The following is a 23,508-nucleotide window of genomic DNA, read 5'->3' on the forward strand; positions in this document are numbered from 1 at the left end:
CCTTCAAAAACCACTTGAAATAACTAGGTCTATCACAAGTGTCTGTTTTCATCCTACAACACTTCTCGCACACATAATCTAACATCATGTATCATTTCAGCAAACCTCAGCGTTTCATAGTGATCAAAAGCCACCAGATTCAAATAAACAGCTCTATCTATCTATATTAAGTGTGTGTTTTCACCCTTTCTGTACTCTTTCTGCAGAAACAATCTGGGGCAAACTAGTATTTCAGCGAGCCATTTTACAGTAAAGAAAAGGATAATCAGTATTGTGTGAGGGCCATGAGCTGGATCTGAAAAGTGAAGACTGTGGTCATAAACCATGTCAGCATCTGCTGGATAGTGCTAAGTGCTGACCCCAACGTCTATGGTTTTGCATGAAAATCAGTGAGAGAAAGAATTTTGTCTGTGACACAAAAACACAGTAAGGACAAACATTTCCAACAGAGACGGTGTATTAAATGTACAGAACTGCTTTTCTCCACAACAAAAGATCCTTCACCACAACCTGCTTAAGAGGTAAATGTCGCATCTAAACATCCAACATTTTATGAGAGGGGAAAAAAGAAGCGTTATTGCATATGTTAATAAAATGGCACTTCAAAACATTCCTTTTGTTGTTAGAATATTGATCAGCAATTGTATATAAACTGTATACAGTGTACAAACCGCGTTCATTAAAAACACCACAGATTAGTACTACGGTAACAAACAATCGGCTTCTGTTCATCACTAATGTTGAGGTAATGAAGTTGTTTAATTAAAAAAAGCCCATTTTGCTGACGTCTTCCTTTCCATATCTGACTTGCTGGTATGGTCACGTTTCAGCTCTTCACATGATTCCTCTTCCATCCATGGCACTGTCTTGGAGGACCTGAGGAGGTAGATAAACACGGCGCTCTGCGGGTGAGCAGCAGACCGGTCCGATAGGACACTGAGAAGCCACTCCCTGCCCGTCCAGGGACTGGCCACTCTCACAGGTACGCTTCCTCAGGAAATCAGGGGTGGAGTGTAGGTTGCTTTACTGCTATACATTGTCTGATGGCTGCAGGTTGCCTGTGGTGTCCAGCTGCATACATTTGCAGGTACAGGCTGAGACCGGACACTCGCTGTGGTCTCTGCATGGGAAGAGGGAAAATATTTTAATACACACCAAATGGTAAATCTGGCACAAATGAGAAGGATCTTTTACATTTATGGTCCGTCTCCAGAAAGACTGACGGTTTAATCAGGTGAATGTAGTGTTAGGAGTCTCATTGGGATAACATGCCATTCTTGACTGGGTTGGGAATCCAGTCTGTCCACATAGAGGGCAGGGACACTATGTTACACCAAGCGTATAAGACCGAACTGCAGTTTTGACACCACAGGCTGGCCTGGTGTCAAATTTAACCTATTAAATTATACTGGCCTGTATCTATTCACACTTTGACATATTTTCACATTTTATATATGGCTTAGTACACATGAATAATAATAACTGAATAGGGCACAATTTGAACACAAAGTCTAATGGTGCTGTTCATAAATAAAAGCCTTTACCCACCTTCATTCATTCTTAGTAGGACTGCAACTATTGAATATCTTTATTTTTGAATATTCTATCAAACACTGTCTCAAATATTTAAATATTGTACAAGAATAAGGATCATTACAGTGTTCTCATAGCAAGTAACGTTAAATACTATTCTGGGGGATTCTTTCCAACCTGGCAACCCTGACCAGGTAGCTGGACCTGTTTCAAGGCCTCACTGAGTGATGAGCAGTGCAGGAGAGCAGAGGAAACAGCATCTTTTTAATAAGAAAACAGCTTTTAAAGAATTTTATACAAATTTTTTTTAAATGTTCAAAACACACTTTATATCCAAGCATGTGCCAAACTTAGCTGTATTAGTCTTATTGACCAGTGCAGTTTTAATAGTCTCTTTTTTTTGCACCATTTATTCTTTGATCAAATGCAGTAGACAGCACGCTAGCTAACAAGCCAGAGCAGTAGGAAAAGCATTTGGACTGCACCAGGTGATTAAAACTGACATTACTGCCTCAAATTAGATCTTCAATATAGACAGTCAGAAATGGAGTCTCGACATCCTCACCTCTGACTACCAAGATATCGCTGCAGCTTTGATGAGAAAAAACTATAGAAAAAGAATGATGCACTGAAACTCACACTTTCATAAAATAGGTAACAGTCCCAGTTATTTGAATTGCACTTCCCTTTCTTAACATTGTTTGTCAAATTTAATTTTATTAAATATTTATCGCAGCCCTAAATATTAGCCTAGTTACACTGGAAGACTACAAATAAGTATGATTTTGCTCACCTGAACCAGCTAAGCATATGGCCAGCATGGCCTCCATGGCGACAGTTGTGGCACCAGGTGAACCAGTTGTTGAACTGGGCGAGTTTCTTATCTCTTGGCAGGTCAACTTTCTCATCAGATTTCCCTGTGCCTGAATAAGATTAAAAAAAACATTTCAATTTACACAGAAATCTGTCATAAAACTCATTGTCTTTATCCTTTATAGAATATTTCAAATGGCCCAACAGACTGGAATTTGTATATACGTGCACAAATATATGAATGAATGCATAAATAAATACATGTTTTGAGAGTTTTGGTTAAAAAGAGATTGGTGAGAAGATGTATGGCTTTATCATTCTGCGTTATCGTGTTTTTTTCTGGCTAACAGTGCATATGCATAAGCAGTTAGCACTAAGCTTACACTCACAGTCATTTTCTTTGATTTATTCAGCCTTTTAAAGCCTATACTCAGTTCTGAAGAGTGTCCAGCTGGTCGATTACCTGTGCAAGTGGACACTGGAGTTCCCATGTTCATCAGGCAGAGGGCGCAGCGTGGCAGTGGCTTCCGGCAGCCAGGGCAGCTTGTGACCTTTGACTTGGTGGGGGAACCACTGACCCCGTACTGGCTGAAGCCACGGCCCTGGTGGGGCATGGCGGAGCAGCTGAACGATATCGACTTTCCACAGAAGTTACAGCTCACAAACACCTAAAGGAGAGGGGAACAGAGAAAGCCTACTTATTCACCATGTCAAGCTACATGTATTCACGGAAAGCATTTGGCACTGCAGGCCATCACTGGGGGGAAGAATTCTAAGAACACAGCTGCAATAAATTCAACTTAATTATTAAGCATACAAGAAATGCCAGACACTGCTTGACAAGAGCAAAACATTTCATCCACTTATTGCCACATTCACATTGCTTGGATGAACTATCCCTCTAACATGTATGAACACAGCTGAAAGTGTTCACGCAGGAGGCTCCTCACCTGAGCAAGAGGCTTGGAGCTAGGGTCTAGTTTGCTTCTGTGGATGTCAAATTCAGCCCGTTTGTGCCAAAACCTCCAGGCATCCAGGAGATTGCGATAGTTCTCGATCCAGCACTGCACTCGCGGATCCTTCACCACTTCAGGTGTGGAGCCCTAAACACACACCCACACAAAACAATCCTTTATCCATTTATTTTGTAATAAAAGCAACAAAAAGATTCTTACTGTTGTTAATATTTTGACCCATTTCAACATCCCAGCAATCTCATGCAAAACATATAAGTATATATGGTATAGGTATAAAAAACAGATGTTTTTAAATGGCAGGTGACCACTTTGTTTGAATATCAACCAAAGCTAAATGTAATCTAAGCCAGCACTGGATCTGTGATCACCACTGAATTAAACAGCCTTGGATACGTCTAGATGCTGTCCTGTGCACTGTTAGAAATGAGAGGTCTGCTAAACTAAAAATGATACAGTAAATGATTTCATGGCTTTTCTTTAGTCTACTCAACTTGAGGACACAAGAGTTCAGACAACTTAAACTTCTTAAGTTCTCCTTTTTTTAGTTCTGCATCTCAGTTAGGTAAAAAAAGCGAACTTGTTTTTATACTCCATTTCCCCACTAGCCACTTTTTCCATCACACAATCCTACTAGACATGTTTCCTCTTGGGTACACACTTATGGTTGGCTATGACATCGCTGGGGCTCAAACTCACAACCTCCCAGGGGGGATGGGGAGACGGCTTGGTCCACTGCACCACTCAGGAATACACGAAGCAACTCAGATTTTGTGTCTACGAATGTTTAATACGCTGGAGAAAATATTTATTTTTTAACTTTAAAGCAAGGTATAGTCTCATGTGGTGCAGCTGTCTAATAATCCATCCCAACATCAGGAGACTGTAAGTTTGAATCCCAGCTATATCGTACTTGTCCATATCTGGAAGCCCAAGGGGAACATTTGTGATAGAAGTAGTGCCAGCTAGTGGGGAAATTGAGTAAAACAAAACACAAATTCATTTTTGTTAATCTAACTGAGATGCAGACCGAAACAGTATCTGGGAGAATTTATGACTCAACTAACAAAGTTTGAGATGTCATTTTAAGTTGAGCTGATTTTTTACAGTGTGTGTGAGGTTAGCATACCCTGAGCATGCAGAAACTGGCTGTCTGCACATCTCCTGTGCGATCTACATAGCTCTCCATCAGATCTACGCCATCCTTCGTCAGCCCCGTCAGTAGAATGCCTTCTAGATTCCCCGCTTCCTTCATCTCATTGGTCAGCTTGTCTATGTAACGAGGCAGCTTCACCAGAAACATACATACATTTTTATTATATTAATAACCTATGTCTTACTAATAGATAAAGATCAGTTAGCCTGGGTAAAACATGTCAGTGCACTCTGATCATCTGCAAGGTAAACAGTAAAATCTTTTACCTGATTGTCATTTAGGAACATACAGGCGAAGGCCACTCTGTCTCTGACAGCCACACGACTCTCATACTGTGAATAAAAAACAAAGTTTAACAGGGAAAATGCGAAAGTGTTCAGTGCGATTCCTGCAGAAGCTTCATACAGCAGCAAAACACTATCGTTTTAGGAGTTGACTGTCACAAATGGCAAACATATTACTCTGACTACAATACACTATATAAAGTGAAGTTATCAGCACGAACACTTCTTCACATGGTGTATTATTTCAAGAATACTGATCTGGGATTTGGCCTCCCTGATCACCGCTTACTGATTAGAATATGACAGTCAAAACTGACTCTGGAACAGCAGTGTTATTATTATAATTTATAAATATACACCGATCAGGCATAACATTATGACCTTGTTTCTACGCTCATTGTCCATTTTATCAGCTCCACTTACTATATAGGTGCACTTTGTAGTTCTACAATTACAGACTGTAGTCCATCGGTTTCTCTGCATACTTTGTTTGCCCCCTTTTACTCTGTTCTTCAGTGGTCAGGACCCCCTATGGACCCTCACAGAGCAGGTACTATTTGGGGGGTGGATCATTCTCAGCACTGCAGTAACACTGACGTGGTGGTGTGTTAGTGTGTGTTGTGCTGGTACGAGTGGATCAGACAGCAGTGCTGCTGGAGTTTTTTAAACACTGTGTCCACTCACTGTTCACACTATTAGACACTCCTACCTTGTCAGTCCACCTTGTAGATGTAAAGTCAGAGACGATAGCTCATCTGCTGCTGCACAGTTTGTGTTGGTCATCCTCTAGTCCTTCATCAGTGGTCACAAGACGCTGCCCACAGGACGCTGTTGGCTGGATGTTTCTGGTTGGTGGACTATTCTCAGTCCAGCAGTGACACTGAGGTGTTTAAAAACTCCAGCTGCAATGCTGTGTCTGATCCACTCAGACCAGCGCAACACACACTAACACACCAGCACTACAATGCATACTATATTCAATTTCTGTTATAAAAATCTGCTTAATTTACCCATAATTACTGAGAAACTGCTTTAGGAAGTACCCCTCAGCTCAAATGCCATGTTCTCGTACCAGCACTGCGTCGTAGGAACCTGGTTCACTGGTGAGGAAAGCAAACATCACACACAGGTAGGGCTTCTTCAGCTGCAGCCTCAGAGAGCTGCACATCTCCCTCCAGAGAGAAGTCTTCTCATCCGTGTAGCCTGACAGAGCCATGGCCACCACATTCAGGTTCAGGTCACCTGTCCAAACAGAAAGAGAGACTGCATTTAACTGCATAGGAGACACATCAAACAAGTAAGGCTATATCGCTATTTTGGCATTTACAGTACTGATATTGCAGAAGGTTGCAATATACAAATGAGCTGTCTAACCAATCACAACTTAATTTTACTGTGTGCTGTGAGCATCCTGATTAATCACAGTTTGAACTGAGGGTCATTCTACAGAAACGTCCATTTTTGAGTCCCTAGCGTTTTCAGATATATTACACTTAAAAAACATATTAGGGTTAAAATTTATTTATATTTGGAAATAAAGCAATACGTTATTTTAACAGTTACACCTTCTTCAGCCATCAATTTAGCAATATTGTTTATTAAATTAATTATACAGAATTCCAATCACCACAGAAGTGCTTGTCCTCACAGTCATGTGTAAAGGGTGAGGCCATATTTTGAAGGAAAAAAAAAACATATTTCTGCAATTTTAACTACAATTACCTACACATGACCAAGGAATATACAAATTAAATGACATAATGAAAACAAACACCAAATAAATATTAGAAAATATATAATGAAAGTTGTGGTCCCCAGGAGTTGTGTCACTGGTGTTACTGCGTAACAAAAATTCTCTTATTTTGAAATAATATATGGATAGACAGTTAAGGCGATGTTTCTGTAGAATTGCAACTGCAATTATGTAATAATAGGAGTGGGAGAAATGGTAAGCATCTCGCAATACTTAAAGACTTTTGCTCAATGCATGATATTACAGAATCATAACGTTAACACAGACAATGCACCAGCAGCACCACATCTAAATACTGCCACAAAACTCTGGGCGGAATGATTTGTTATTCAGCGTTTTACATACTGTCCTGTAGAGGTTGGCAATGTGATGAGTTTTAATCGTTTTTGTGATAAACAATAAACTTATTTGAGCATATCATGGATACAGTACAATACCATGTGCATGAGAGCACATTTAGTCCTGTTTAACTGAATTCAGTGCAGTGAAACGTTGAGTAAAAGTCTGTTGTCAAATGAGGTCGTACTAGCACATATAGGGTATCATGAAAATGTCTAAGTATCATGATAACATTTTTGCCATATCACTCATACGTACTGCACTAAATCCAATGAAAATATGCTCAGAAAAGCATATTGTTTATCATAATAACGATTACATATGGTTTTATTGGCCACCTCCATGTAGCAAAATAATCAAAATACTAGTATTTTGTCCATATGAGGCAGCTTTGGATGACGTGGACAGCAGACCTCATCCCAACTAAAAAATATAAAAACATATTATGATGTCAGTAAGTGGTAGTGCATGTTACCTAAAACAACCTTAAACATAGCCACACACTACAGATAAAACACATTTCCACTGGCAGAGGACATCGGATTACCATACAGTGCCTCATCACCTCATAGGAACATTGGGCCTCATTCACCAACACCTTCCAAAGTTTTTTCTTAAACTTGTTCTTGAGAAAATCCTAAGAAAAATTCTACGTCAGCTTCATATGTTCTTAAAAGGCCTGTGAGAAACTCCAACCCTTATAAAATAAGCACTTTTGTACTGACTTTTATTGTATTTAAAGCACTTTTTTATATTTATCAGCTGTTTGATTGATGACAAGAGGCTGCATATTCTTCACACTATCTATCTAATAACCTTCTCCAAGTCACAGCTAGCTGATGTGCAGTTGAGCAACGGCTTGTGAAAATCTAGCTCACTGTAGAGTTAAGCTCCACACACACACACACAATGGCTTAAGCTAATCTGTTACCTCTTTTCCAGCACCTGTCGAAACTAGTTAAATTATGTACTGCTAGAATTAAAAAAGTGTAAATGTCTGAACTCAAAGATTTGATAAACATCATTCTTTGAATCATTTCCATTCTAGGAAACGTTCAATGTGTGATCTCAAATTCAACACAAATGTGACTGAAGGAACTATTTATACAATCGACAATAAAAACAGTGCAAACATGGAAATGGGGGATTTTCAAGCCTGAAAGTAGGCTGAGAATTTTACTTAGAAAAAACTGAGCACATTTAGTACAACTCCATTTCCAAAAAAGTTGGGACGCTGTGCAGAATGTAAATAAAAATAGAATGCAATGTTATGCAAATCATGTCAACCATATTTTTTTAAAGGAAAATACTACCAAGATAACATATCAAATGTTGAAACTTGCCAACAACACGTTCCAAAAAAGTTGGGACTAGGGCATGTTTACCACTGTTTCATCACCTCTTCTTTTAACAACACTCTGTAAGTGTTTGGGAAATGAGGAGACTTTGAAAGTGAAATGTTTTCTCACTCTTGTTTTATATAGGATTTCACCTGCTCAACTGTTTGGGGTCTCATTTGTCATATTTTTAATTTTATAACCCTCCAAATGTCTTCAGTGATGACAGATCTGGACTGCAGGCAGGCCAGTTTAGCACCTGGACTCTTTTAATACAGAGCCATACTGCTGTAATACATGCAGAATGTGGTTTGGCATCGTCTTGCTGAAATAAGCAAGGCCTTTCCTGAAAAAGACGTCGTCTGGATGGCAGCATATGTTGCCAAAACTTGTATATATCGTTCAGGATTAATGGTGCCTTCACAGATGTGCACGTCACCCATACCATGCGCACTAATGCACCCCTATACCATCATGAATACTGGCTTTTGATCTGTGCATTGATAACAAGCTGGGTGGTCTTTAGTCCAGAGGACACAGCATCCATGATTTCCAAAAAGGATTTTAAATCCTGATTTGTCGGTCCACAGGACACTTCCACTTCGCCTCAGTCCATATTAAATAAGCTCGGGCCCAGAGAAGGCGGCAGTGTTTCTGGATCCTATCTATATGGTTTCTTCTTTGCATTTTAGGGTTTTAACTTGCATTTGTGGATGCAGTGATGAACTGTGTTCACAGACAGTGGTTTTCAGAAGTGTTCCTTAGCCCATGCAGTGATTTCCACTAAAGATTCATGTCTACTTTTAATACAGTGCCTCCTGAGGACCAAAATCATGGCCAGCAAATATTGCTTTTTGCCTTGTCTCTTGCCTAAAGAGATTTCTTCAAATTCTCTGAGTCTTTTATTGATATTATGTACCATAGATGATGGGCATACATTTCTCAAAAAACAATAACATTTCTCAGTTTCAACATTTGATATGTTGTCTTTGTACTATTTTCAATGAAATATAGGGTTTAAATAATTTGCATATCATTGCATTTGTCTTTATTTACATTTTGCACAGCGTCCCAACTTTTTTGGAAATTGGGTTGTACTATTAATGAATAAAATAGTTAGTTAATCAATTAGAACCTTACAAAATTGATGGAGTACATTTAATTGTTTCAAACTGGAAAAATCTATGCAAACTTTTTCAACAATTATATCGATCAATCAATCAGTATGCACAACAGCCCCATATATAAACCTCAATATGCAACACGACCCAAAACAGTACCTTTCTCTGCTGAGGCCCCTTTGTTGAGTATCTGGATGGCACGTCGGATGTCTAGGTTAAAGAGGGCCACAGAGGCAGCTCTCTCCCACTCGCCCTCTTGCTCCAGGGACTTCAGGAAGGGCTCCACATCAATGTCAGGCCCACGGCTGATCCAGCCACACAGCTGCAGGGCCAGGCTGCGCTCCTCACTGTGATACTGAGCGACATCTGTGGGCCTATCCGAACCCTTCCAGCACCGCCGCGACTCTGTAGTGCCTGGATGCAGGAGAGAGAAGTGTGCAGCAGAGTAGGACAGTATGTTCTCACCAGGTTCTGTCGCGATTGATTATACGGCTTCACCAGTGAAGTCAGGTATGCTGCTGCAGCTGAAACTGTGAAATACTCACCAGAACTGGATTTGATAATATTCTTGATGCCTGAGTAGATCAGAGACTGCTTGTTTCCCTGTTGCCTCTGTTCCAAGTCTTCAGTGTACTGCTGCATGAGTAATTCTTAAATAGGAAACTTTAACCAGCAACAGAAAGTATGAGAGATGATGATGAGGTCACTACCTCACCAGTTACTTGTTACATATTAAACAAGCATGTAACGTATCAAGACAGCCAAGAAAGTGGAAGACAAGGTATTACCCTAAAATTAGAATTACTCAACAATTATTTAGAAAGTAAGGACTTCTTTGGTCATAAAAGCACTAATATTAGAATAAATATAAATAACATTGATTCAGTAAGTAGCGATCTGTGGTCACGGCAGCCTTGTAAGACATGTAGTTATCATCCGATGCCTGGTTTAGCTTATCATCAATCATTTAAAGAAAGAATTTAACAAATCCATTTGATGGCTGGGGCGTCTAGAAGAATTCTGTAACCACACTTTGCTCCTCAAACTAGTTCACAAGATATACAACTACTACAAAATAAATAACTCATTTTTCTTTTTACCGTATTAATGTGCATTTGTCGTTATTCTGATGATATGTGTGTGTTTTATCTGGTATAAACACACTTATCACCAAGATAAATGGTTATAAATAATTATATAAATCTGCTTAAATGTCAAAGACTTTTGCACAGAACTGTATTTTAACAATAATGTTAAAAAGAAACTTTACCAAGACATTCGAACTTTACAATTGAACAGAAATTGTCCAACATGACCTCCACAATCCACAATAAGCCAAATAACTTAAAATAACTTAAAATAACATTACATCTGCTCTTTCACATTAGTGGATGTTAATTTTTTTCCTTGCCTTACTTGTTTTTTTTCCTTGTTTTTTTTTCCTTGTTTAGGAGTTAAAAGGTTTTTTTATGATAGCAATAATATGGAAATTTTGAACCTATAGTATGCTGCAACTGGACACATTAGACCTGTTCATTTTTATGGCTGATAAGCGGTGAAGGATATAGTGCAAGGTGTACCAGAGGGACCTCAGCTGGGGGTCGGTGCCCCCAGCAAGCAGATGGTTCCTCCACAATTGGACGGTGTCATGGCCGTATCGCGACTGAGCGCGCTCCCTCATCTTAGTGGCAATGTCCTTCTCGGCAGCTCCACCTCCCGCGCTCTCCTCAGTGCACTCGTACAGGTGCCGCCCGCAGGCCCACATTAAGGAGGTGGTGGAACTCCAGGCCAGAGAGATGCGCTCGAAGACGGTGAAGTCGCTCATGGCCCGGTTGGGTGACACCACCACCATGCGGTTCTGAGTGGACGGGTGCCACGCAAAGCTGCTGATGACATTCTCGCTGCATGGCTGCACACCACGCTCGATGATGGTGGGCTCCGTCTCATCCCCGATGGGTGTGGGCGCATGCTGCATGTCGTACAAGCGGATGACATTGGAGTCGCGTGTTAGCGTGGCCAGTAGGCCCATACGTGTTGGGCACCACGCCACTTTGGTCAGTGGCTTAGGCTGCTCAGTCAACGTGAAGACGGGCTTCTCAAACCTGCGCAGGTCCCAAATCGCCACCTGACCCTCGAAGAATGATGCAACACGATCCTGGAAGTATGGATCCACTGTCACCCCCTGGATGGCCTGTATGAAGGAACAAGGCAAATAGTAGTTTTAATGATATACCACAGTACAAAACCCAATGACACCATTTAAAATTTTAGTAATTCCAAAAATAAATAAATAGCCTATTTTCAAGGCCAATGTCTGGACAATGCATATTTACATAGTTATAATTGGAAAAATAGAAAGCAGTAGTGGTGGCTACAATTTCATATTTTTTAAAAGGGGTCTGAGGTTTGTTGGTGCTACAAAAATGTAAGGGAATCAATAAAAAGCCTATCAATATAATACAAGCAGTAAAATATGTCATTAAGTATTTTTTAAATTTTCAGCGTACTTAAACAATACCGTGATAACACCAAAAACCAGCGCTGCACAATATTGATTGTTAATCATTACTGCAATACTGACTTTGTGATTCTGATACCACAAAGGGATGTAATATGCAAATCCTTTAATAAATCAAAGAGATTTTTTTATTGTGTTCTGTGATCATCCCAAACAACTTCAGTGTATTTCTGTGGAAGAATGTAAAAAATCAAGAAATTAATATCCAACAAAGAAAGTAATACAAGCCAATCTTTAGTCTTGTTTCAATATATTGCAACATACATCAAATAGCAATATGCAGCAGTAAAACTGCAATATGGTATTTCATTTCTATCTTGAAGCACCGCCAGAACCTCAGATAATTTTGCTCATTGATAACCAAAGAAAATATTAATACCTTGGTGTTGACAAAGGTCTTCTGGCTAGTGTTGCGCAGGTCAAAGATGGCTAGGTTGCGATGCATGCCCGCCAGCAGCAGCTTCTGGTGGTCGCGGGGCAGCCAGCAGAGGGACAGGCAAGCGTCATTCTGACCCAGCTCATAAAGTGGCTTCGTAACCACCATACCGGAGTCAGCATCACCAGACAGACGGAGTTTCTCAGCTGGTACAGCCTCAGGAGAATATTTACTGCTGATGTCCCAGATCAGGACCGAGAAGTCGGCCCGATGCTTATCCAGACCAGCAGCCAGCCAGTTGCTGTCCACAGGGTTCCACGCCAAAGTGTTGCACTGCCGTGCGTGCTTCGGCACAAACTCCTTACCCACCAGCTCCTTGCATTTAGAGTTGTGGCTCTGGCCAAGGCTGGTGAGCACCACTCTGCCATTGGCCTGACCTACAGCCAGCAAACACTCCGGCTCATGCTTCGGGTACCAGGCCACGCACTTCATGTAAGGGGTGTCGGAGTTAATAGCCAGCAAAGTGGCCGCAGTCTCCTCAGACAGCAGCAGGGCTCCAGCTTTGGCCTCCGAAGTCCCAACAGCTCCAATTCTATACAGACTAAGCTCCGAGTCGCAGATCACATAGCGATCCGCATGATGTGGAGACCACAGGATATCAGGCTTAGAACTGCCCATCATTACAACAGCAGTTCGCTGCAAATGTCTATCTGGCGTGCTTCGAAGAAATAGGTCCAATTTCAGTGTGCTTTCATTTTTCATTCAGCATCGCTGACTATTCAGGTTTCAAGTTATCTGGCTTAGAACTGCTCATCATTACAACAACTGCTCACTGCAAATGTTTATCTGACGTAGTTACAAGTAATAAACCCAATTTAAGTGCTTTTCCATCTTTGTTTTTATGGCTATTGCATTTTAGTTTAGAAATGTAGTCAAATCAGACAGACTTCGTTGCACACAACCTATACACAGCTAACTACAACCTATTCTAGTCTAGTAACCCAGCTGAGTTACTACAGAACCCAGTGAGGTAATTTATGCTTATTATTTTGGTTGTAACTATGGGTAAACTAGCTGAGCTAGCTACTGGATAACCTAACCAACATATTCAATACACTACCTAACCAGTTATGGTAGCAGGGGTATTTTTATTTAAGCCTACTGAACTTTACTGAAGCCTAAAAACCACCTCAGACAGACACTACATGTAACATCAGAGCCTCTGCTGCTGTCGGTTGACCGCTACACTTCACTGTGCTGACAGTCAGTCAGTTGTTGGCTAGTTAGCCGGCTAGCTAATGCTAGCTATCTAAGCTACATCGGTACCTACATGTCATTTCGGACGAATAACACCCCACAGGAGCGGCTCGCAGCAGGTCGCGGTTTCAAAGCCAAAAAACTAACGTGTAATATGTGTTTTATTATCATCTATATCCAACTGTAAAGACGCTTTGCGCTGAACAAACTCACTTCCCACATTCGGGCTCAGCAGTGAAGTTTCTCCATGTTTACGCTACGCGCCCCGACGGGAAAATAAAGAGGCGAGTAAAGGAAGCAATGTTTCAAATTAAAAGTCGCGCGTTTGAACGAGCTCAGCGGCTTTCACTCAAGACTACGATGCCTAAAATATACTGAGGGACGTTTTTCAATGTGATAATGTGAAAGATTGTTTGGTTTATTAAAATAATAGATGATAGATTTTATAATATATATATTTTTTTTTATAATAATAATAGATTTTAATCATAATTAATCATATTATGCTCTGTGTGTGCAGCTCTGTGTGCCTGGGTGACCCTGAGTATGGTACAAATTGTATTAGTGGGTGCCAAGTGGGCTTCATCAGAGGCTGTGGCCTGGAGAAACACACACACACACACACACAGAGATTCTGTCTTTACCATATAGTATTAAGAATGTCTTTAAAAGTGAGAAGCACACACGTAGAGTTGTAAATACATTAATGGTTGATTTGATTCCATAATGAATTACACTATGCTGTCTTGGCTCTCTCTTTCTGGAGTGCAACATTCAGTCACAATTAGGGATAATCAATCGATTCTAACTTCTTTGTATGATCAATGATGTGATGGAAAAGTGGGATATGTGAAATGATGTGATGGAAAAGTGGGATATGTGAAATGATGTAGCAATAAGCAGTAGCTTAAGGCCAGTGATTATGATTACTTCTTAGTAATCATAATCACTGGCCTTAGACAAATATTATGAAGTTGTGATTTGACTTTATTTTAAGAAATTATTTTTAAAAATCATACAAGCATTTTTTTAATGGGAACTGATATACAGTCCTAGGCAAAAGTTTGGGCGCTCCTGGTCAAATTACATGTTTTGTTTGTTCTAAGTGAAAATATGTAAAGTCATCTTTCACAGAGAACACACTAGTGCACATTTTAATGCACAATTACTGTTTACTTGCTGAATTTAATGTATGGCACATTTGATATTTTTTCTCCAATATGTTTAACACAGAGACAGAAATTGTGCACTGAAATTTGCAGGAAAAGCTATTTATGTTCATCCCCAGAAGATAGTTATTCGAAGATTATATATATATATATATATATTTCTTTATATCATTATCTTTGTATTACATTTTTAAAATCCAGTATCCAGTTTAGTGGCTACGCATCGCCATCTAATGGCACTCGGGTAGAAACTCATCTCTGTTCATTAAACACATCCAGAGAAAGAAACGCGTGTGTGAGCCACACCTTTTAAAACGCTATGATGGTTGTCATGTGGAGCATGTTAGCCTAAGAGAGAACCTTTAAATTTTGAGGGCAGCTGAGTGGTGCTTGAAACACTTCACTGTGTTTTATGGATTTCAGTGGGTGTCATTTGAATGGTAAACAGTCATGGAAACACTGGGCTTTTGGGGGCCACATAATCATCATCCAAACAATCTCTGAGCAGTTATCACCACAACAACTGCACAACAGCTGCAAATGGATTTTTACTTAAAAGTGTCCCTCAGCCCCCTGCCAGTGACTCTCAGTGTAGATTTACACATATCGGCCTCCATAAAAGTCCAGGCAAGATGCCCAATCTCTTAAGTTCTTTCCACATCTTCCTCTCTTTCTGAAGGAGTGATGTTCCATTCTGCATGGCTTCAGCTCTAACCTGTGATCTCTTTCACGCCTTTTCATGCTCTTTTATATATATATAGGTTTGAGTCTCTAACTGTACATCAGCAAGCTGGAGGGAGGGGTTTCTAATAAAGTGGCCAGTAAGTGTACACAGTGGTCCCTTTGACAGAAGGACTTGAGGGAGTCTGACAAGTGGAAGTGAAGCCACAGGTGAGAGGATCTTTAATATTTACATTATACAAACATTCATCATTTTATAAATGTCACTGATCACACAATATATGTAAATGTTTATTCTATATGGAGCAATATTCACTACTAAATATATATATGTATATATACATGTATATATATATACATACATGTGTGTGTGTGTGTGAATATGTATATATATATATATATATATATATATATACACACATATATAGTCTGAAGTCCAAGTCAAAAGTCCAACATGTGTTTTTAAGTCTGACTTTGAAGCTATTCACTAGAATAATCCGTATAAAAAAAAGATGTAATTTTTTTTGTAAAAGTGACACTTAAAGCCCTGCCATAGTAGAAGATGCCCATTTCTAAAGCCAAACACAAATAAAAAAACAATATCAGCCTGTTAAAGAATAAGGTTGCTGTGTTGTTGTTGGCTGTGATCTGTGAACAGTCAACTCTGACACATAAAGTCATCAAAGGTAAGAAATAAATGGTTGTTTAACATTTTCCATGCCGGCTATGGCAGTACACTTTAGCTTAGGATGCTCTGCGATTTCAGTTTTAAAAATTGCAGGTGTTGTCATTCATTTTTGTTATGAACAGTTATGTCCAGAAGTTATATCCAGAAGTCCAGAAGAGGTGGCCGAGCACAGTGACCAGTGAAGGCGTGAGAGCCAAACTGAGCTGAACTGAACTGAACTGAACTGAGCTGAGCTGAACTAAACAAGAAAGAAAGAAAAAAGACTGAAATGTCCCAGCAAGCGTCTTGTCTTAATTTATCTGTGGGCTGAAAAGCCGAGTGTATAATAATAAAAAGTTCTCCGTCTTCACACCTCCCCCCGGCATCCTTCCTCCACCCAGCATTAAAGGTGTTACAATATTGTGTATATTGTCTGTACTCGTACAACACTGACCAACTGCCTGTTTATTATAAAGAGAGCAAACGTTGTCCTGTTTAACTGGATTTAGTGCAACACTATGATAAAAACTGAATATAAAACATTGCGTTCACAGGTTTTGGTAGTACTTTTTAAAATGCAGCACTGTTAGATCTTTTTTCTCTGTTCCAACAGATCATGTGTCTGAAAGAATAAATATCGTGACATATCATGTATTATGAAAATTTCTAGAAGGATCACAATATTATATATTTGTCATATTGCCCACTGCTAGTTTTTATCACTGTGATTCGTTTCTAGAACCACTGACATACCTTACTAACCTGGTTTTAGTGTTGTGCACCATAAGCCCCAGATTAGCTTGGTTGAAACATTCAAAAACAGTCTTTCAAAAAAAAACTGTGATGTGGCCAGCACCGCAGTGAGTACACCTCTATCGTGGTGATGCACAACCCTCGTGTAACCTGCTGTGATGTCATAAAACATCCTCTGACCACCCAAAAAAGTAGCTTTGTAGAAGCCCTTCAACATTTGTGCCCAGTGGCCTATAAGTGGATGATCTGGACCTGCTAAGAGCCAATCCCAGAGCAGGAGGGCGGGGCTTGGTTGAAATACGGGCGGGGGAAAAAAGGTGAGGAAAAAAACTGCACTCAGTGGGCTGTGGGTGGGAGTTTTATGGACTCTGCAGCAGCTAGATGGAGGCAATCAGGGTGAGCATGTACCAGGAGCATTGATGGGAGAAATACACATTTGCATGATCTGAAAGGTAAGCGCTGAAATCAATAGCTGGCTCAGGAGTTGTGGAATGCTTCTGATAGCTTCATTGACCTTGCATTACTTTTGTCAGTAGTTTTCCTTAAACTTACATGATATTATAGCTGTATTTTTGAAGTTAAAAGCCTGAGAATATTTGTAGTCACAATCCAACACTTAATGTCACTTTGTTACGTGAATTTCAATGAATGTGTCTTTTTTCCATTACTTATACAGTATTTACTAAAGATTCATTAGACTGTGAAGAAGTTTAACAGTGCATGGTTCTCTGATTATAGACTGCCGTTAAGCCTTTTTTTGTCTGTTTCAAAGTTGTGCAGTGAAATTAAGCATATATATTAACAAATATTTTAATTGTAATTTGTTTCAGGCACATGTGGACAGTGACTGGAGGTCAGTTCTCGTCCACTCCTAATCTTCCTCAGTGCAGACATGAAGGCAAACACGTCCAGAGCGACGCTCCTGTGCTTGGCACTGTTAATCCTTTCACACGCAGGCAGAGGCCAGCGGAGAAAAAAGCAGGAAAACAAGAACAACCTAACTACAAGGAACGGGCAGGGTAAATGAGGTCATGTTTTGTTTGATACACAGATTTAAAGCCTTGCTCTCTTACATGGGATGTTTTTGATCCTGTGTTTGTGCATCTGTTACACAAATCACATCCTACGCATGTTCTTTCTTTTGCTGGCTTCTTTTTTTTCGTCTTCTTTTTTTTGACCAATATTTTTTGTACATTTTATTCAAGCAGAGGAACAGGAGACAGCTACAAATGTTTAAATAAGAGTTTTGTGCAGCGTATAAATACATAATTTACTTCCCAGTCCATACATTTCATATATGGAAACTAATCTGTGAAAAATAGTCTGTTTTGAGTCATTGAGTGTGTTTACATGCACTTAACAATCCAATAACTGCAGAAAATCAGATTGTGTCCGATCAGTGCCTTTACGGATCGGATTTCTGCTTTGTAACCAGCCAATAAACTCACAGAAGAAGACATGAAAATGTAATTTAGAATTCAAACTTCATGCCAAGCCTTTTTTAAAAAAAACATTAGTCACTTTACCTGAAAATATAATCATATATTATGTAGAAGATGAAGAATATTTTAATCATCCATTTTGTCAAGCATGTATTTGGTTTCAGCGTCGCTCCAAAAGTGTTTTGCTGCCATCTTGCAGTAAGGCTGCTCAGTTATTTCCGGTACCAGGTCTGTTTCATGCATGCGCAGACTGAGAAATCTGAAAGAAATCAGAGTAAAAGTACATGCACTGAGAAATCTGATTACTTAGCTAAGATCCAGCTCTAGATCGGAGTATGGTATTTACATGACTATTTAAATAATCAGATAACTGCAGAAATCACACAGTCCCTAAAGATATGTTTGGAGAAAAAAGAGCAGCATTTGATGAAAAGAACACTGTGCCAACTGTTATGTTTTGGGGTTCTTTTGGTGCAGCCAGTGTCACAGGAAACATGGAAGAGTGGATATTACTAAATATCAGCAAATTTTGTATGCAAATGTGACAATCTGTCAAGAAACTCAAGCATAAAAGAGGCTGGCATCTACAACAGGACAATGATCCAAAACATACCTCAAAATCCACCATGAACAACTTCAAGAAATGCAAGCTGAAGCCTTTGGAATGGCCCTTACAGTCCCCCAACTTGAACATCATTAAAAACGTTTGGGTAGATTTTCAGCAAGCTGTGCATGCAAGACAGCCCAAAAGGGGTGTTACTAAGTACTATGTACTTATAAACTATATAAACTTTTGCACATGCCACTATTTTAATTAGTATTTTTTTTATTTTTATCAACTTAGTTTCCATCTATGGACTGCGTGGATGATAACAGCTCTTTATTAAATGAATAATAAACTTTGGGTAAATCAATTCAATCATAATTCTTCAAAACATTTTATTTGTCCCTTTTTTTTATCCCCAGTGCTGGTGTGTCCACTGGAGATCGCCTTTCTCCTGGACAGTTCGGAAAGCGCCCTGAATTTCCGCTTTCAGCAGGAGAAGGACTTTGTGCGCTCCTTTAGCCGGCAGGTCACGCAGATGCAGGTAGCCGGCTGGTACCTGCAGACGCGGCTGGCTGCCCTGCAGTATAGCAGCACTGTGTCTGCTGTCCAGAGCTTCGCTGATTGGCGGGGCCTGGACAGTTTCCTGAGCCGCATCGAGGCCATGTCCTACATCGGCCAGGGCACATACTCATCCTACGCCATCGGGAACGTAACTGAGCTCTTTGTGAAGGAGACTAAAGAGGAGAACGTGAGGGTGGCCCTACTGATGACGGACGGTGCTGACCATCCCCGGAGCCCTGACATCATCGCAGCAGCAGCCGAGGCCAAGAACCATGGCATCAAACTCTTCACTATCGGCTTGTCAGACCAGGCCCAGGGTAGCCACAACAGTGCTAAGCTGAGGGCCGTGGCCAGCGCCCCCGCACAGCAGTTCTTCCACAGCCTCAATGACCCGGATTTGGAGGGGAGACTCCTACAGGAGCTTGTGAGTAACTGCAATAACTTCTAATCCAAGAGGGATACTTCCAGTTCTAAAAGTAAATTATCCTGCTCAGGATTCTGTTCCAAACACCTGGATTTGATAATTATCTCAAGTTAGCAGATAGAATTAATTTGTGAAATCAACTGGGTGAGTTCTGACCACCAAATTATGGCAGGGCCTTTATGAATAATGACATACATTAATGTATTACCTGTCCTTAATCTTATATTATTTTAATCTCACTACATAAGTTTACATATTAAGGGCATAAAATTCTAAGTAATGATATAAATAATAATGGTATCAGCTCCATTTACCATATAGCTGCACTTTGTAAGTCCACAGGACCCACCACAGGGCAGGTATATATAAATATATATATATATATATATATATATGTATATATATATATATATATATATATATATATATATATATGTGTGTGTGTGTGTGTGTGTGTGTTTATCACACTTAAATGTTTCACACAAGTAAACACAAAATGCAGTTTATAAATGAAGGTCTTTATTATTAAGGGAATAAGAAATCCAAACCTACAGGGCCCGGTGTGAAAAAGTGATTGCAGTTAAATTAACTGTGGTTTATCACATCTTTGGAAAGCTGAGTTCAATTTCCCTAGCCGCACCCAGGCCTGATTACTGCCACACCTGTTCTCAATCAAGAAATCACTTAAATAGGACCTGCCTGACAAAGTGAAGTAGACCAAAAGATCCTCAAAAGCTAGACGTCATGCTGCGATCCAAAGAAATTCAGGAACAAATGAGAAACAAAGTAATTGAGATCTATCAGTCTGGAAAAGGTTATAAAGCCATTTCTAAAGCTTTGGGACTCCAGCGAACCACAGTGAGAGCCATTATCCACAAATGGTAAAAACATGGAACAGTGGTGAGCGTTCCCAGGAGTGGCCGGCCGACCAAAATTACCCGAAGTGCGCAGCGATGACTCATCCAAGAGGTCACAAAAGACCCCACAACAACATCCCAAGAACTGCAGACCTCACTTGCCCCAGTTAAGGTCAGTGTTCATGAATCCACCATAAGAGACTGGGCAAAAATGCCCTGCATGGCAGAGTTCCAAGACAAAAACTACTGCTGAGCAAAAAGCACATAAAGGCTCATCTCAGTTTTGCCAGAAAACATCTTGATGATCCCCAAGACTTTTGGGAGAATACTCTGTGAACTGACGAGACAAAAGTTGAACTTTTTGGAAGGTGTATGTCCCATTACATCTGGCGTAGAAGTAACACAGCATTTCAGAAAAGGAACATCATACCAGCAGTAAAATATGGTGGTGGTAGTGTGATGGTCTGGGGCTGTTTTGCTGCTTCAGGACCTGGAAGACTTGCTGTGGCAAATGGAACCATGAATTCTGCTGTCTACCAAAAAATCCTGAGGGAGAATGTCTGGCCATCTGTTCGTGACCTCAAGCTGAAGCACACTTGGTTTCTGCAGCAGGACAATGCTGAAAAACAAAATTAAGACTTTGGAGTGGCCTAGTCAAAGTCCTGACCTGAATCCGATTGAGATGCTGTGGCATGAACTTAAAAAGGAAACCCTCCAATGTGGCTGAATTACATTAATTCTGCAAAGATGAGTGGCCAAAATTCCTCCACAGTGCTGTAAAAGACTCATTGCCAGTTAACGCAAACGCTTGATTGAAGTTGTTGCTGCTAAGGGTGGCCCAACCAGTTGTTAGGTTTAGGGGGCAATCACTTTTTCACGCAAGGCCCTGTAGGTCTTTTCCCATTAATAATAAAGAGCTTCATTTATAAACTGCATTTTGAGTTTACTTGTGTTATCTTTGTCTAATATTTAAATTTGTTTGGTGATCTGAAACATTTAAGTGTGACAAACATGCAAAAGAATAAGAAATCAGGAAGGGGGCAAACACTTTTTGCACACCACTGTGTATTAATATATATATATATATATATATATATATATATATATATATATATATATATATATATATATATATATATATATTATATATATCTATGTCAAAATTAAATATCCTATATTTCATTCACTATATTTAATATTAGCCTGTGAGTGTTTTTTTGAAAAGCACACAAACTTTTCATTGAAATGCCCTTAGAAAACTTAATAGAACATATCAAATATTAAAATGCTACAGATTATCTTATCAGTTTAGTTTATAAAAAAGGGTATTATAAGTGCATTTCACACACCAGCAGCTTTACACGCTCAGTGTAGGAGTTTCCATGTAAACAAAATGCGAGTTAGGTATTAAAGGTCAAGCCCACAATAGCATGGATTGTGCTTCATTCTGGAGGCTTGTATTAAAGATTCCAATTGGAAGAACCCCGCCTGGGGGCCTGAAGAGAGGCTGGACGTTCTGGACATTTTGCCCTAGATTGTGCCACTGTGTGGACTATGAGCTGCTTGTGCCCAATAGAGTCTAAATGTCTCTTTCTAAGAACTGCTTTAAGTTATTATCATATTACTAACATAATAAGAAATATGATTAACAAAGCCAACTTAGCATTCTTCATTTTATTATTCTACACTTATTTGTGCCGTCTTCATGGGTCCCAGTTGTCAAGTTGAAACCACAAAACTTTGCTGGATTGTAGAGCCTATACAGGAATTGTGGGCTTGTGCTTTTGGGAATGATCACACATATGGTTTTCGTTTACACACATTTTTGTCATAAGGAATAAATTGTAGACTGTTGAGATAATTATAATCTAACTGTTATAAATGATGTCACACAGTACATCACTCACACTGCTCCTCTTAGACATTACCTACAGACTCACAGACATACTAGCACACATATATACACATATTAGCAACCAGCCGGGATACTATAGCAGTGTCCTAGCAGCAACTTAGTAACTACCTGGGACACCATGGCAATGGCCAAGCAACACCTTTGCAACCAACTGGGATACCATAGCAGTGGCCTAGAAACTACTTACCAATCACCTAGGAGACAACAGCAATGGCCTAGCGTCACCTTAGCAACCACCTGCGATGCCATAGCAATGGCCTAGTAACACCTTAACAACCATCTAGGATACTGCAGCAAGAGCACAGCAAACATCTTGGGAACCACATAGAATAAAATACCAATGGCCTAGCAACACCTTAGCAATCACCTGGGACACCATAGCAATGGCCTAGCAACATCCTAGCAACCTCCTGGGATAGCATAGAAATGGCCAAGCAACACCTAAGCAACCACCTGGGATACCAAAGCAATGGCCAAGCAACATCTTGGCAACCACCTGGCACACCTTAGCAATGGCCAAGTAACACCTTAGCAACCTCCTGGGACACAATAGCAGTGACGAAGCAACACCTTAGCAACCACTTAGGATACCATGGCAGTGGCATAGAAACAATACCAACCACCCGGGGCACAACAGCAGTAGCTTATCATCACCTTAGCACCCACCTTGGATACCATAGCAATGGCTGAGCTACACTTTAGCAACCACCTGGGACAACATAGCAATGGTCTAGCAACACCCTATCAACCTCCTGGAATACCACAGCAATGGCCTAGCAACACTTAAGCAACCACCTGAGACACTATAGCAATAGCCTAGCAACACCTTAGCAACCACCTTGAATAGCATAGCAATGGCCTAGCAACACCTTAGCAACCACCTGGGATACCAGAGCGATGGCCTCACGACACCCTAGCAACCTCCTGGGGTACCATAGCAATGGCTAGCAACACCTTAGCAGTCTCCTGGGATAGCATAGCTATGGCCTAGTAACAAACTAACAACCACCTGGGATATCATAGCAACAGCT

General features: G+C 40.2%; 2 protein-coding genes across 2 annotated transcripts in view; one reads left to right on the forward strand and one right to left on the reverse strand.

The window, feature by feature from the left end:
• Positions 1-439: 439 nt before the first annotated feature.
• On the reverse strand, positions 440-13,736 carry mios (missing oocyte, meiosis regulator, homolog (Drosophila)). The gene is made up of 11 exons (XM_036558590.1): positions 12,208-13,736; positions 10,877-11,501; positions 9,856-9,954; positions 9,470-9,724; positions 5,833-6,002; positions 4,743-4,808; positions 4,450-4,608; positions 3,297-3,449; positions 2,810-3,014; positions 2,327-2,456; positions 440-1,120 (listed from the first exon to the last, which is right to left on the reverse strand). The coding sequence occupies exons 1-11, from the start codon at positions 12,964-12,966 to the stop codon at positions 1,030-1,032; spliced, it is 2,712 nt and encodes a 903-aa protein (XP_036414483.1). The 5' UTR covers positions 12,967-13,736; the 3' UTR covers positions 440-1,029.
• A 3,346-nt stretch (positions 13,737-17,082) lies between these two features.
• The window catches only part of col28a1b (collagen, type XXVIII, alpha 1b), a 34,798-nt gene continuing 28,372 nt past the window's right edge, over positions 17,083-23,508 (forward strand). Inside the window, 3 exon segments of the mRNA XM_036558561.1 lie at positions 17,083-17,183; positions 17,562-17,750; positions 19,140-19,705. Of these exon segments, the coding sequence (XP_036414454.1) occupies positions 17,624-17,750; positions 19,140-19,705 (693 nt within the window). The 5' untranslated portion in view covers positions 17,083-17,183; positions 17,562-17,623.

The sequence above is a fragment of the Colossoma macropomum genome, unplaced genomic scaffold (assembly GCF_904425465.1).
Source record: "Colossoma macropomum unplaced genomic scaffold, Colossoma_macropomum, whole genome shotgun sequence".
In the NCBI taxonomy this organism is placed as follows: Eukaryota; Metazoa; Chordata; class Actinopteri; order Characiformes; family Serrasalmidae; genus Colossoma; species Colossoma macropomum.